This window comes from Balaenoptera acutorostrata, chromosome 8, assembly GCF_949987535.1.
Source record: "Balaenoptera acutorostrata chromosome 8, mBalAcu1.1, whole genome shotgun sequence".
Taxonomy (NCBI): Eukaryota; Metazoa; Chordata; class Mammalia; order Artiodactyla; family Balaenopteridae; genus Balaenoptera; species Balaenoptera acutorostrata.
The window spans coordinates 115,962,250-115,974,770 of NC_080071.1; the positions used below are offsets into that span (position 1 = coordinate 115,962,250).

Consider the following 12,521-nt stretch of genomic DNA (forward strand, 5'->3'; position numbering starts at 1 on the left):
CAAATATGAATGTTTTTTCAGATGTTAAATTGTTGTATTGAAAGAAAGAAGGCACGTGATGAGGGGAGAAAGACAAATCCTTCAGATAATGTAACTAATACGTATTCAGGGGATGCTGGAAAATCTGGAGACCAGCTGGGGCCAGACAATCTAAAAGATATGGATAAGGAAAAGGGAGAGGTGGGAAAATCATGGGATTCTTGGAGTGACAGCGAGGAAGAATTTTTTGAATGCCTAAGTGATACTGAAGAACTTAAGGGAAATGGACAAGAGAGTGGCAAGAAAGGAGGACCTAAGGAGATGGCAAGTTTAAAGCCAGAAGGACGACTCCATCAGCATGGGAAACTTACACTGCTACATAATGGAGAACCTCTCTATATTCCAGTGACCCAGGTAGGACATGGACTGGTTCTTTAAGTTTTATTTTTTGTTGTTTATATAACTTTATCCTAGTAAGAGATGATTGCTTTGGGTAGAGGCAATTCTTTAAACAGTTCTATGTTCAGAGATCTATAAATTTGACTATTGGGGCTTTTAGGTCTACTATTTGTACAACTGAGAAATGTTTTGAAGTTTCAGTAGACAGTAGCTCATCATGTATAAGGTGATCTATTAGTTCATGTTTAACTTAGTGGTGGGTACTCAGGTGTTTAAAAACACAAAATCCAAAAATATTGGAAGAACAAAAGTAAAAATTCTTTAATTATATAATTAGTTTTTATCTGTTCTAATATGCAGTTTGAATCCATTTTATACCATTAGGAAGTAGAATAGCAACAACTCAAAACCTAAGGAAGAGCAATAGTTTTTGTTGGGCTTTTTTGCATAGGTAATAAGTGAATACATTTTATTGTGAAAAACTCAATCTAGAAAAAGTAAAAGCCACCACCGACTAATTCCAATTCTCATCTGTAGAAGTAACCACTATTATTGGTTTGGGTTATAATTTCTTACACCTGTTTCTATGCTTTGATGTATGTATGTGTATGCATATGATACATAGTTTTGTGGATTTTTAAAAATGTGTGCATTGGTGTGTAGTTTTTTAACCTAATGTGTCTTGAAGATCTCTTTATGTCATTACATGTAGATCTACTTCATCTCTTTAATTGCTGGGTAATATTCCACGGCATGGAAGAGCGATAAGCTTATTGAGCCATTCCCCTCTTAATGCACAATATATGTTATTTGCAGCTTATTGCTATTACAGTGCTACAGTAATGTAGCAGATTCTTGTAGTTTTTCATATATTATCTGTTCACATATAAGTGTTTCTCTAAGGAAGAAATGAGAAATGGAATTTCTAGAAAAACAGATATATAAGCTATAAAATTCCTCTTCAAAAGGGCTGCACCTATTTTATACCCTGTCATTGATGAATATAGGAGTAAGGGAATTACATTCTCTCCCCAACTTTCCTTTCATACTTTCTTCCTCCATAAATATGTATTGAGTGTCTAATATATGCCAACCACTGTCCTAGACCTTAGGATTTTAGTAGCAAACTATATAGTAAGGTTCTTGCACTCACGTTACTTGTATTCATATTTTATTTAATTTTTTTTTTAGTTGACATTACCAGTCAAAAAAATTTTTGCCAATATGACGGGCAAAAGTGGTATCTCAGTGTTCTAGATTGTTGTTCCCTGATTTTTGATGAACCTAAATATCTTCTAATATGTTTATGCCATCCTTTCCTGTGAATTGCATTCCATTTTTCTTTTAGGTTGCTGTCCTATTCTTATTGATTTATATGAGTCCTTCATATATTAGATATAATCCTCTGTTATATACATTGTGTATGTTTTCTCCTAGTTATTTTAAAAACATTTGTTTACTTATCTATTGAGTTAATAAATTATAACTAAATAAAGTGCACAAATCTTAAGTGTACAGCTTGGTGAGTTTTTTCATATTTAAAAACCTATGTAAGGGCTTCCCTGGTGGCGCAGTGGTTGAGAGTCTGCCTGCCAATGCGGGGGACACGGGTTCGAGCCCTGGTCTGGGAGGATCCCACATGCCGTGGAGCAACTGGGCCCATGAGCCATAATTGCTGAGCCTGCGCGTCTGGAGCCTGTGCTCTGCGGCAGGAGAGGCCGCGATGGTGAGAGGCCCGCGCACGGCGATGAAGAGTGGCCCCCACTTGCCACAACTGGAGAGGGCCCTCGCACAGAAACAAAGACCCAACACAGCCATAAATAAATAAATTAAAAAAAAAAAAAAACCTATGTAAAACTAATAGAATGTTACATGTCAATTATATCCCAATAAAAAAATTAACTCAGAAAAATAAAAAATAAAAAATTAAAAAAAAATAAATAAAAACTAATATAACTATCACCCATATCAAGATATAGAAAATTCTCATCATCCTAGAACAGCAATAATCAGTAGAACTTTCTGTGAAGATGGACACATATATTTTCTACCTGTGTTCTCTAGTACTATAGCCATTATCTATATGTAGCTATTGAGTGCTTGAAATGTGGCTAGTGCAACTAAGGAACTGAATTTTTAATTTAATTTTTTAAAATTTAAATAGGCAGATGTATTGAGTACTCCCCTCCAGGTGACTCTTTTTTCTAACTTATATCAGCATAGGTTAGTTTTGTCAATTTTTGAATATCATAAATGTAATCATACTTTGCTTGCTCTTTTGTGTATGAATGGAATTATGTACTCTTGTGTTGTGCTTTTTTATTTAACAACCATCTGTGAGATTCATCTGTGTCATTATATGAATCAGTATTTGTGCAAATTTTATTACTTTATAGTATTCTGTTATATGAATATGCCACTCGATTCTTATATTGCTTATCCATTCACCTGTTGATGCAATTTAAGTTGTTTACAGTTTGAGCTATTATAAACAAATGAAAATTCTTATGTGTCTTTTGGTGAACATACTCATTTTCTTTTGGATATATTCTTAAGAGTAGAATTGTTGGGCCATGTGGTAGCAATATGTTTGAGCTTTAGTAGATATTGCTAAACAGTCTTCCAAAGTGGTTGAACTAATTTACATTCCCTCCAACAATGCATAATAATTGTGGTTTATTCCACATAATCTCTTACATTTGGTGTGTCAGGGGTCCCAACACTACTCCCAGGTTTGATGATTTGCTTGGAGGACTCACAGGACTCAGTATATAGTCATGCTCACAGCTGTAACTTAATAGAGCAAAGGGACACAAAGCAAAATCAGTGAAAGGAAATGGCACATGGGACAAAGTTCAGAGGATATCAAGCACAAGCTTCCAAGAGTCTCCTCGCAGTACAGTCACACAAGATGCACTTAACTCCACAACTGATTGTGACCACATGTGAAATGTTATCTATCTACTAGGGAAACTTGTCAGAGGCTCAGTGCTCAGGGTTTTTTTTTACTGGGGCCTGGTCACAAAGCACCCTCTGCCTAACATGTGCCAAAATTCCAGACTCCCAGAAGGAAAGCAGGTATTCAGCATAAACCATAGTGTTTGCACAAAGAGTTTACGCATAGTGAACCATTTTTATCAGTTCTGAGTATGGTGGGACTCTGCCGGAATCCAGGTTCCCAGAAGCCAGCCGAGGGCCAACTTTGCAAACAGGCCTTTCTGAGGATAATAGTCTAAGGCCTGCTATGTTAACTCTTCTCTGCACACTTGATAATTTCAGTCATTTTAATTTTTGCCTTTCTGAGGGGTATGTAGTAGTATCTCATGTTTTTACATTTCCCTGATGAATAATGACAACACATTTTCATATATTTATTGCCCATTTGGATATTTTCTTGGTCAAGTGCCTGTTCAAGACCTTTACCTATTTTTTCAAAGTTAGTTATCTTTTTCCCTATTGCTTTGTAGGAATTCTTCATATATTCTGGATATGAGTTCTGAGGTGTATATATCTGTATCTGTCTGTCTACCTATAACAAATAGTTTCTACTAGTTGGTGGCTTGCCTATTCACTTTCTTAATGATGCCTTTTGTTGAATAGGCATTTTAAATTTTAATAAGGTCTGATCTACCAATATTTTTCTTATGTGGATACTGCTTTTGTCTCCTGTTAAGAAATTAACTACCCCAGGGTCCTGGAGATATTCTCTTGTGTTTCCTTCTGGAAGCTTTATGGTTTTACCTATCACATTTATGTTTGTGATCCACCTCAGATTGACTGTGTTTGGTGTGTGGAAGAGATTAAGATTCTCTTTTTTCTGTAAGGGTGTACAGTTGTGTTCCAACACCATTATTCAGAACACCTGCCTTTTCCCACGGAGTGGCAGTGACATCTTTGTTGTAAATCAAGTGATTGTATGTGTGTTGGTCTCTTTCTGGACTATTTATTTTGTTAGTCTCTTTGTTTATCCTTGTGCCAGTAATGTACTGTCCTTATTACTGTAGTTTTATAAAAATCTTTCTATCTTGTAGTTTAAATCTTCTAACTTTGTTCTTCAAGATTATCTTGACTCTTCTTTTCCTTTTTATGTAAATTTGAGAAACTGTCAGTTTCCACACATAAAATAATCCTGCTGGGATTTTAATTCATATTGTATCAAATTAGATTTAGAATTAGCATTGCATTGCATTGGAGAGAATTGATATCTTAACAATATTGAGTCTCGTGACCATGAAATGTCTTGCATTTTATTGAATGTTCCTTTTACTTTCCCTCATCAGTGTTTTTTAGTTTTTAATGTAGAGGTTTTGCATATCTTTTATTAGATTTATGTCAAAGTATACTGTTTGTAATTTTTCAAATATTGTAAATGGTATTTTAAAATTTCGTTTAAAAACATTTTCCCTGATATGTAGAAATAAGTTTATTATTGTATATTGACCTTGAATCTAACAATCTTATTACATTCACTTATTGTTTCTAGTATATTTGGAGTTTTCTATACACACAGTCATGTTATCTGTTAATAGACAGTTTGAATTATGATTTTCTGGCCTGTACACTTTTTAATTCTTTTTCATTTCTTATTGTACTGGCTAGGATCTCAGGTACAGTGTTGAACAGTGGACATCCTCCTCTTGTTCCCAGTCTCAGAAGGAAAGCATGTGATAATCTTTGAGTGTATCTGGTGTAGGTATCATTTACCATATGAAGGAAATTTTCTCCTATCCCTAGTTTCTGAGAGTTTTTATCATGATCAGGTATTGTATTTTATCAAATGTTTGTCCTGCATATTGAGGTAATCATAAGATAGTTGTGAGTTTTAAATGAAGTAGTGAGTTTTAAATATGATAAGTGAATGATACCATGTCTAGTCCAAAATAAGTACTCAAATTTTGGCTATTCTTTTTTTTTTTTTTTTAAATTGGAGTAAAATTGCTTTACGATGTTGTGTTAGTTTTTGCTGTACAATGAAGTGAATCAGCTATATGTATACCTATATCCCCTACCTCTTGGACCTCCCTCCACCCCCCCCCCACCCACCCACCCATCCCACCCATCTAGGCCATCACAGAGCACCAAGCTGAGCTCCCTGTGCTATACACCAGGTTCCCACTAGCTATCTATTTTACACATGGTGGTGTATTTATGTCAAACTTAATCTCCCAATTTTGTCCCACCCTCCCCTTCCCCCCCGCCATGTCCACATGTCTGTTTTCTACATCTACGTCTCTGTTCCTGCCCTACGAATAGGTTCTTCTGTACTGTTTTTCTAGATTCCACATATATGCGTTAATATACGGTATTTCTGGCTTACTTCACTCTGTATGACAGACTCTAGGCTATTATTCTTTTGAGGACTTTTTCTTATATAAGACCTAAGAGGCTAGTATCGCTTCTCAGGCTGCAAGGATTGACTTAAAAGGTTTTTTAACCAGTTTTCATATTTTGAGATGGGTTGATCAGTTGTAATAATTGTGCAGTGGGATGTTGGGATGATTGCTTGATAATTTTAAACATGGATTCTGTTAACTTTTTTTTTCCATGCTTATATTGTTTCTTTGCCAGGTGGCTGTCATTTATGACATTAGTTTTGTTTGTTTGTTTGACAGGCCTTATCTTTTTGCTTCTTTATATTATTTTAAAAGTAATTATATTTTAGATACTTCATCACTGACTGTTAGTACTAGGACAGACTATTCTAATGCTAGGAACCAAGTGTATATTTTCTCACATTTTGTTGGAGTGCATGCAGTTCGTATTGAGGTCTTGTGGCGTAGACTGGGATGTAGGAATCTAGCAGAGCTAGATTTGTAGCCTGGCACCACCCTTATTTTTAACTAGTATTGCTAGCAGAGGCTATGTTTCCTTTCTGAGCCTTGTTTGTCTCTCTTAAAAAAAGTTTGCATTTTCTAGAATTTTATATAAATTTTATGTAATTACAGTATGGTTCTTGTGTGTGTGTGTGAATTCTTTTAGCATAATTATTTTGAGATTCATATATGTTGTTGTGTGTATCAGTAGTTCATTCATTTTTATTGCTTAGTAGTGTTCCTCAGCATGGATATAGCACAGTTCATTTATCCACTTTTTGATAGACTTTCCGAAAATGGGCATAAGGAAGCTTTTAATCTTGATTGTAGTGACTGCTTCATGGGTATGTACTTAACAAATGTACCCTTTAAATTATTGTATGTTGATTATACTTCAAAAAAAACTTTAAAAATTTGTCATATGATCAGTGATTGACAAGAAAAAAATGAAAGTATTTCTGTCTTGTTCTAATGTATCTTCAGTTTGAAAACCCTACCTATTTATTTATTTAATAAACAAATATTAAATACTTTAAAAGCCAATAATAGTTTGTATTACTCTGGGTTGTTCAGGGTTAAATTACGTATCATATTTAAAGATATTTGGCATGTAAGTGTTCAGTGAAGTTTAATTTTTTATGTGCTTTTTCCAACTTTTTTTTTTTTTTTTTTTTTGTCTTCGTTTCTGTGCGAGGGCTCTCTCCAGTCGCGGCAAGCGGGGGCCACTCTTCATCGCGGTGCGCGGGCCTCTCACTGTCGCGGCCTCTCTTGTTGCGGAGCACAGGCTCCAGACGCGCAGGCTCAGCAGTTGTGGCTCACGGGCCTAGTTGCTCCGCGGCACGCGGGATCTTCCCAGACCAGGGCTCGAACCCGTGTCCCCTGCATTGGCAGGCAGACTCTCAACCACTGCGCCACCAGGGAAGCCCTTTTTCCAACTTTTAATTAACAGTACTCCCTATTTTTAATGAACTTGTTGCATATATGTTGGTTTGATTGGGTTAATGAAGCGTCAGAGGAAGTTGTTCTGGAAGCTCAAGCTTTATTTTTCTTCAAAATGCTATGTCTTCCTCATTTATTTTAGATGCTCTAGTTTCCACATTCAAATTTGTAATCCAAATCTGGAATAATTTAAACTTATTTTTCTCTCAACATGCACCTTATGTATTCAGAAATTAACTTTTGTCTTACCTTTAGGTAAATCGGGGCAAATTTTTAATCTGTTTTACTTTCTTACTTTAAAGTTAATCTTATTTGAATTATAACCACTGTATATGTACTTATAGAAAATGTTTGGAATTCAAAATGATCCCAGTTGAAACCATTAAAATTTCAAACTTTAGAAATTAGCTTAAAATGTGCTGTTAATCCATTGCCACTTCACCAAAAAAAAAAAAAAAAAGTAAATAATAAGACTTTATATAGGTCCCACTTCTAAGAACTTAAATACACTCCCTTATTCCTTTCATGTAGACTTAGGCCAACCTAAAATTTATGGCTAGGAAAGGGTTAAGAATTTTACTCAGCATTTTAGAGCCAGGGCTAGAAGAGAAATTTGTAGAGAATCTGTTAAAGCAGGAGTTCTTAGGTTAGTGGATTAGATCCAAACTAATAGTTCTCAAAGCCAGCATTAGATGGATGTCCTAGATTCTCCCTTCATTTTGCCACTTGAGAGTTTGCCACTTCGATGATGTTGGGCAAGATGCTATCTCTGCATTCAGTTTCACCACATGTAAAATGCCCTGATCACTTCTCAGTGATCAGTGATGAGATCATGTGTATGAGAAAGCTTTGGGCATGTTCAGAAATGGTACATGTAAGAATGTGTGGCCCTCATGCTCTTTGCTGCTTGTATTCCTCTTGATCATGTTGTTCACTTACAGTTGGCCAGAGTTCCCAGGTGGGAGGGGTGGTCAGTATCCTTTCAGTATCTCCTCCCTTCCCTCAGGAGGCTGAAGGACAATGAACAGGAGTTCCTTTTTAATGGAAATAATGAGGGCCTCTGCTTCTGAGTATACTGCTTCATTGGAGATTCATGTTATTTTTGAATCTGAGGAATTTTGATATCATAGGGAAAGTAGAGTAAAAAACTTAAAATACAACCTAAGTATTTTGTCTCTAATTGCAAGTGTTTTTTGAGCTTATGCCAGGATCTATTCTTCACAACAGTGAGTCACATAAAGCTGGAGTAATTGCCCAAGGTTATACAGCTGGGATTCAAACACAGGCATGTTGTTTCTAGAGCCCAAACTCTTAACCAGTCTGTCATACTGTCTTAACAATTATTATTCAACCCCAAGTATCAGTGTGAGACTTAGAAAGTGATGCATTTTCATTGTAGAGAAAGCAAAACAAAAGCTCGTAATTCCATAATCCAGAGATAATCACTGTTAAAGTAGTTCCTTCCCATTTTTTCCTATATCAAACCATTTCTCTGTTATTGTACATTCAGATTCTTTCCAATTTTCACACTGTTATAAATAATACTACAGTGATATTTCTAGAAGTGGAATTCTTGGGTCAGAGGGCATCATCATAAATGCTTGCCATGTATTGATTTCAGATTGTTGTCTGGGAAGATTTATATTCTCTCCAGCACTGTTTGTAAGTGCCCTTGTAAGTTTGTTTCAAAAATGAGAATGATATAAGAAAAAAGTTACTTTCTTTTGTTTGTTGCTGTGTTTTGAATGCCATACCTTTGCCATGCTTCTACTTTATTTCTGACAGATATCTGCAAAAATTTATCTCTGTGGAAGTGGTTCTCAACTGGGGAGTGTGTTTTGCCTCCCAGGGGTATTTGGCAAGGTCTGGAAGCATTTTTGATTGCCATGAGGTGGAGTGGTACTACAGGCAGTAGTGGTACCACTACAGCACGCAGAGGCCAGAGATATGCTGCTAAACATCCTGCAATGCATAGAACAGGCACCACGACAGAATTATCCAGTCTAAACTGTCAGTAGTACTGAGGCTAAGAAAACTTGATTTATAGTAAGCTCCTGAAATCTAGAAGGAATCTATTTATTGACAAGACACTTACTTCTGCTAGGTCTTATCCTATTTAGGAATAAAGGAGTTCATGTTTTTCTGGCTTTAACAACAAAGCAGGCAAGATTTGTTTGGTTAGTCTCTGGTTGTTGAGTTCTTCATATTTCAAATATAAAATCTAATGGAATCAATTCTCAGAGAACTTTCCTAAGCCCCTCTGAACAGTTTTGAAATGTTTTCTCTCTCTCTCTTAATGATTCTACAGTTGTATTTTCCTTTAGATTTGCCTTAGCTGCTGTTTTATTTGAGGTTACCATTAAAATATATAATGTCTCTGATTCCCCAAAGTAAAAAACAACTTCTTATGAGAATTGGTAGTTTGAATGTGTTTGGAACATAAACTCAAAGCTACTCCTCCAACATAAAATGTAATTATTTGGGGTTCAATTCTTTTCAATTTTCTTCTCTTACTAGGTATAATAAAAACCTTGTTGCAACTAGTAGTGGCATTCATAAAAATATCTTAGGACTTCATTTCTTTATCATTAATAGGCAGGAAAATGTTCAGTGCATCCAGTTCCTCTCTTAGCTATGGTCAAGGAAACATGATAATCTTATCTGTTGGCTGGCGGGCAGGTGGTGGGGGGCGGTGCGCTGACAGTCATATTTATTCTTCTTGTTACTTTTTCACGTAGGTTCCAAAAAACTGGCAAATTTCTCTGAATTCTTTTAAATACATATCTTGTGACTGCTATAGCTGAAATAATTGTTGTCTTTGGTCTATTTTTATAGTTCTGCTTTCTCTAAAAAAAGCTATTCACGAGCTTTGTCCTTTTGTGCTTCGCAGGAACCAGCACCTATGACAGAAGATCTGCTAGAAGAGCAGTCGGAGGTTCTAGCTAAATTGGGTACATCGGCAGAAGGGGCTCACCTCCGAGCACGCATGCAGAGCGCCTGTCTGCTCTCAGATATGGAGTCTTTTAAGGTGGGTCACGTTATCAGAGTCTATTTTGAGCTATTCTGGGATGAAGCTGTGAAAGTCACTCTGTAAAGTGGTGTGAAGGCCTGCATGTCTTTTTTTTTTTATTAAATGTTTAGATTTTATTCGTAGTTACAACACCCTACCTCCATCCCCTAAAGGTCATAGACAAACTTGCTTCTTGAGTTTAAAAAAGAAAAGAACAATCTTTTTTTTTTTTAATGATTCTATTTTTTTAAAATAAATTTATTTTATTTTATTTATTTTTGGCTGCGTTGGGTCTTCGTTGCAACGCGTGGGCTTTCTCTGGTTGCGGCGAGCGGGGGCTACTCTTTGATACGGTGCATGGGCTTCTCATTGCGGTGGCTTCTCTTGTTGCGGAGCACGGGTTCTAGGTGCGTGGGCTTCAGTAGTTGTGGTGCACGGGCTCTAGAGTGCAGGCTCAGTAGTTGTGGTGCACGGACTTAGTTGCTCTGCGGCATGTGGGATCTTCCCAGACCAGGGCTCAAACCCGTGTCCCCTGCATTGGCAGGCGGATTCTTAACCACTGCACCACCAGGGAAGTCTGAAAAGAATAATCTTTGAATAATGGTTGGAAGTTGAGAACTGAATCATTGCTATATGTGGATTGGGATGTTTTCTTCCTTTAGGTGTGTTCAGTCAATTTAATGCAAGGTTTTTAGAAATCCTTAGGATTTAACATAGGCTGATTCATTCAGCAAACCTTTGATTGCCTACTTTGTGACAGGCACTGTGATTAGGTAATTAAGAAGTACAATGTTTATCCTCAGTTACAGTCTATTGAGGTTGTGGGAGGAGATATGTAAATAATTACTATGTGATGAGTTCTCTTAGAGCAAGGTCAAAAAGGTGACTGACTGTACTGAGTGGAGGTCATGGAAAATTTTTCATAAGAGTCACAGTTTAGGATGAATAGGCATTTGCTACCTGGAGAAGAATATTTTAGGCTTAGATACAGGCCTGTATCTAGAACACAAAGGATTCAGAGAATGGTGACACTTAGCTTATTAATTTAAAAACCAAGGGATGAAGAAAGTCTTTTTGGATTATTTATTTTTGAAAGCAGAGGCAAATCCATGTACATTAAAAAAAAAAAAAAAAAAGGGTAGCTCAGTGGGCCACAGGGCTTCCTTTTCCTATTATTGATACTGTGAACTGTCTCCCATGCCCAGACTTTCTTCCTTAACCTACTGCTACCTGTGATGGCCTCCATTTCTTCATTCCACAGCTCCTACTCAGTCCTGCTTTTGTGCTAGGTAGGCCAGCCTGAGTTTGATATTTCAACATAAACACCCTGTGAAAACCTATGCTGCTAGCAGAGAGTGACAATAAAAGGGAGTCTTTTTATTCTCTGCTTGTTTCCCCCATCTTTCCTAAAAGAAGAAATCTTCAGTAAACCTCTCAAGAGCTGCATGTTTTCAGTAGAGATTAGAAAGATACAGAAAATCTTTGAGTTCTATTCTGCTGTGAGGCAAGAAAAAGAGATGTGTTTTAAAACAGATAGTTGGTACAGTGGATAAAGAGAAGCCAGTTGGCTCTCAGGGTATGTGTTAAATCAGAAAGTTAGAGAAGGGAATTGGCTTAGGGTGTGTGTGCACAGTGGGAAGTACTAGCCTCCATAGCAGCTATTTTGTTACCTGACCTTTAACTGCCTTCATATTCATCTGTCCCTGTTCTGCTACAGTGTCCTTGTAGAAGCATGTACAGGAGGAAATTCCAAATTGGAGCTGTAAAAGCTTTTTCCCATAGAAACCTTTGCCCCTCATGGTAAGGTGCTATATAATTCCTTTAACACGGTGCTTCAGCAAAACTGTGGTTTGTTAGACTCTTTTGGACTAACCTGGGTAATGTAAAAATCTCTTCAATAACATTGTTTTAACCAGAAAATAGATTATATGTCAAATAACCAACTTACACATCTGCCACTATGTGGGAATCAGATAATATATTTAAGGAAATACGTAGTCACTCTAAAATAGGTACGGTTGCCTTTCCCTTTCTGTATAGGGATGACTTGGTATTAGAGGCCATGGGAGAGTCCCCAGAGCTTTGCATAAATGCTGATAGGTACTTGAGGCACCTACACTGCACAATTCCAGAAGGACAGGGCCTGTTCTCGAGCATGCCCTTGGAGTATATACCTGTAAGAGTAGAAAGAAGATAAGCCATAGCTGAAGTGAGTCTTGAGCCTCTCCTAGTAGCGCTATGTTCTATCTGGTATAGTAAGGACAACCAGAAGGAAGAATTCTGGTGTGAAATGTCTTTCTTTAACACATTCTGTAGTACAAGAGTTCAGTGTTGTTTTCTTTTTCAGGTTCGTTCTCTTCACTCAAGGCCTGTCTCTCTAG

General features: G+C 36.8%; 1 protein-coding gene across 2 annotated transcripts in view; it reads left to right on the top strand.

The window, feature by feature from the left end:
* RAB3GAP1 (RAB3 GTPase activating protein catalytic subunit 1) overlaps positions 1-12,521 on the top strand; it is a 110,632-nt gene that overhangs the window by 76,313 nt on the left and 21,798 nt on the right. For both annotated transcript variants that reach the window (XM_057551843.1, XM_057551844.1), the window contains exons 17-18: positions 22-393; positions 10,021-10,158. In XM_057551843.1, the coding sequence (XP_057407826.1) occupies positions 22-393; positions 10,021-10,158 (510 nt within the window). The remainder of the gene's footprint in view (positions 1-21; positions 394-10,020; positions 10,159-12,521) is intronic.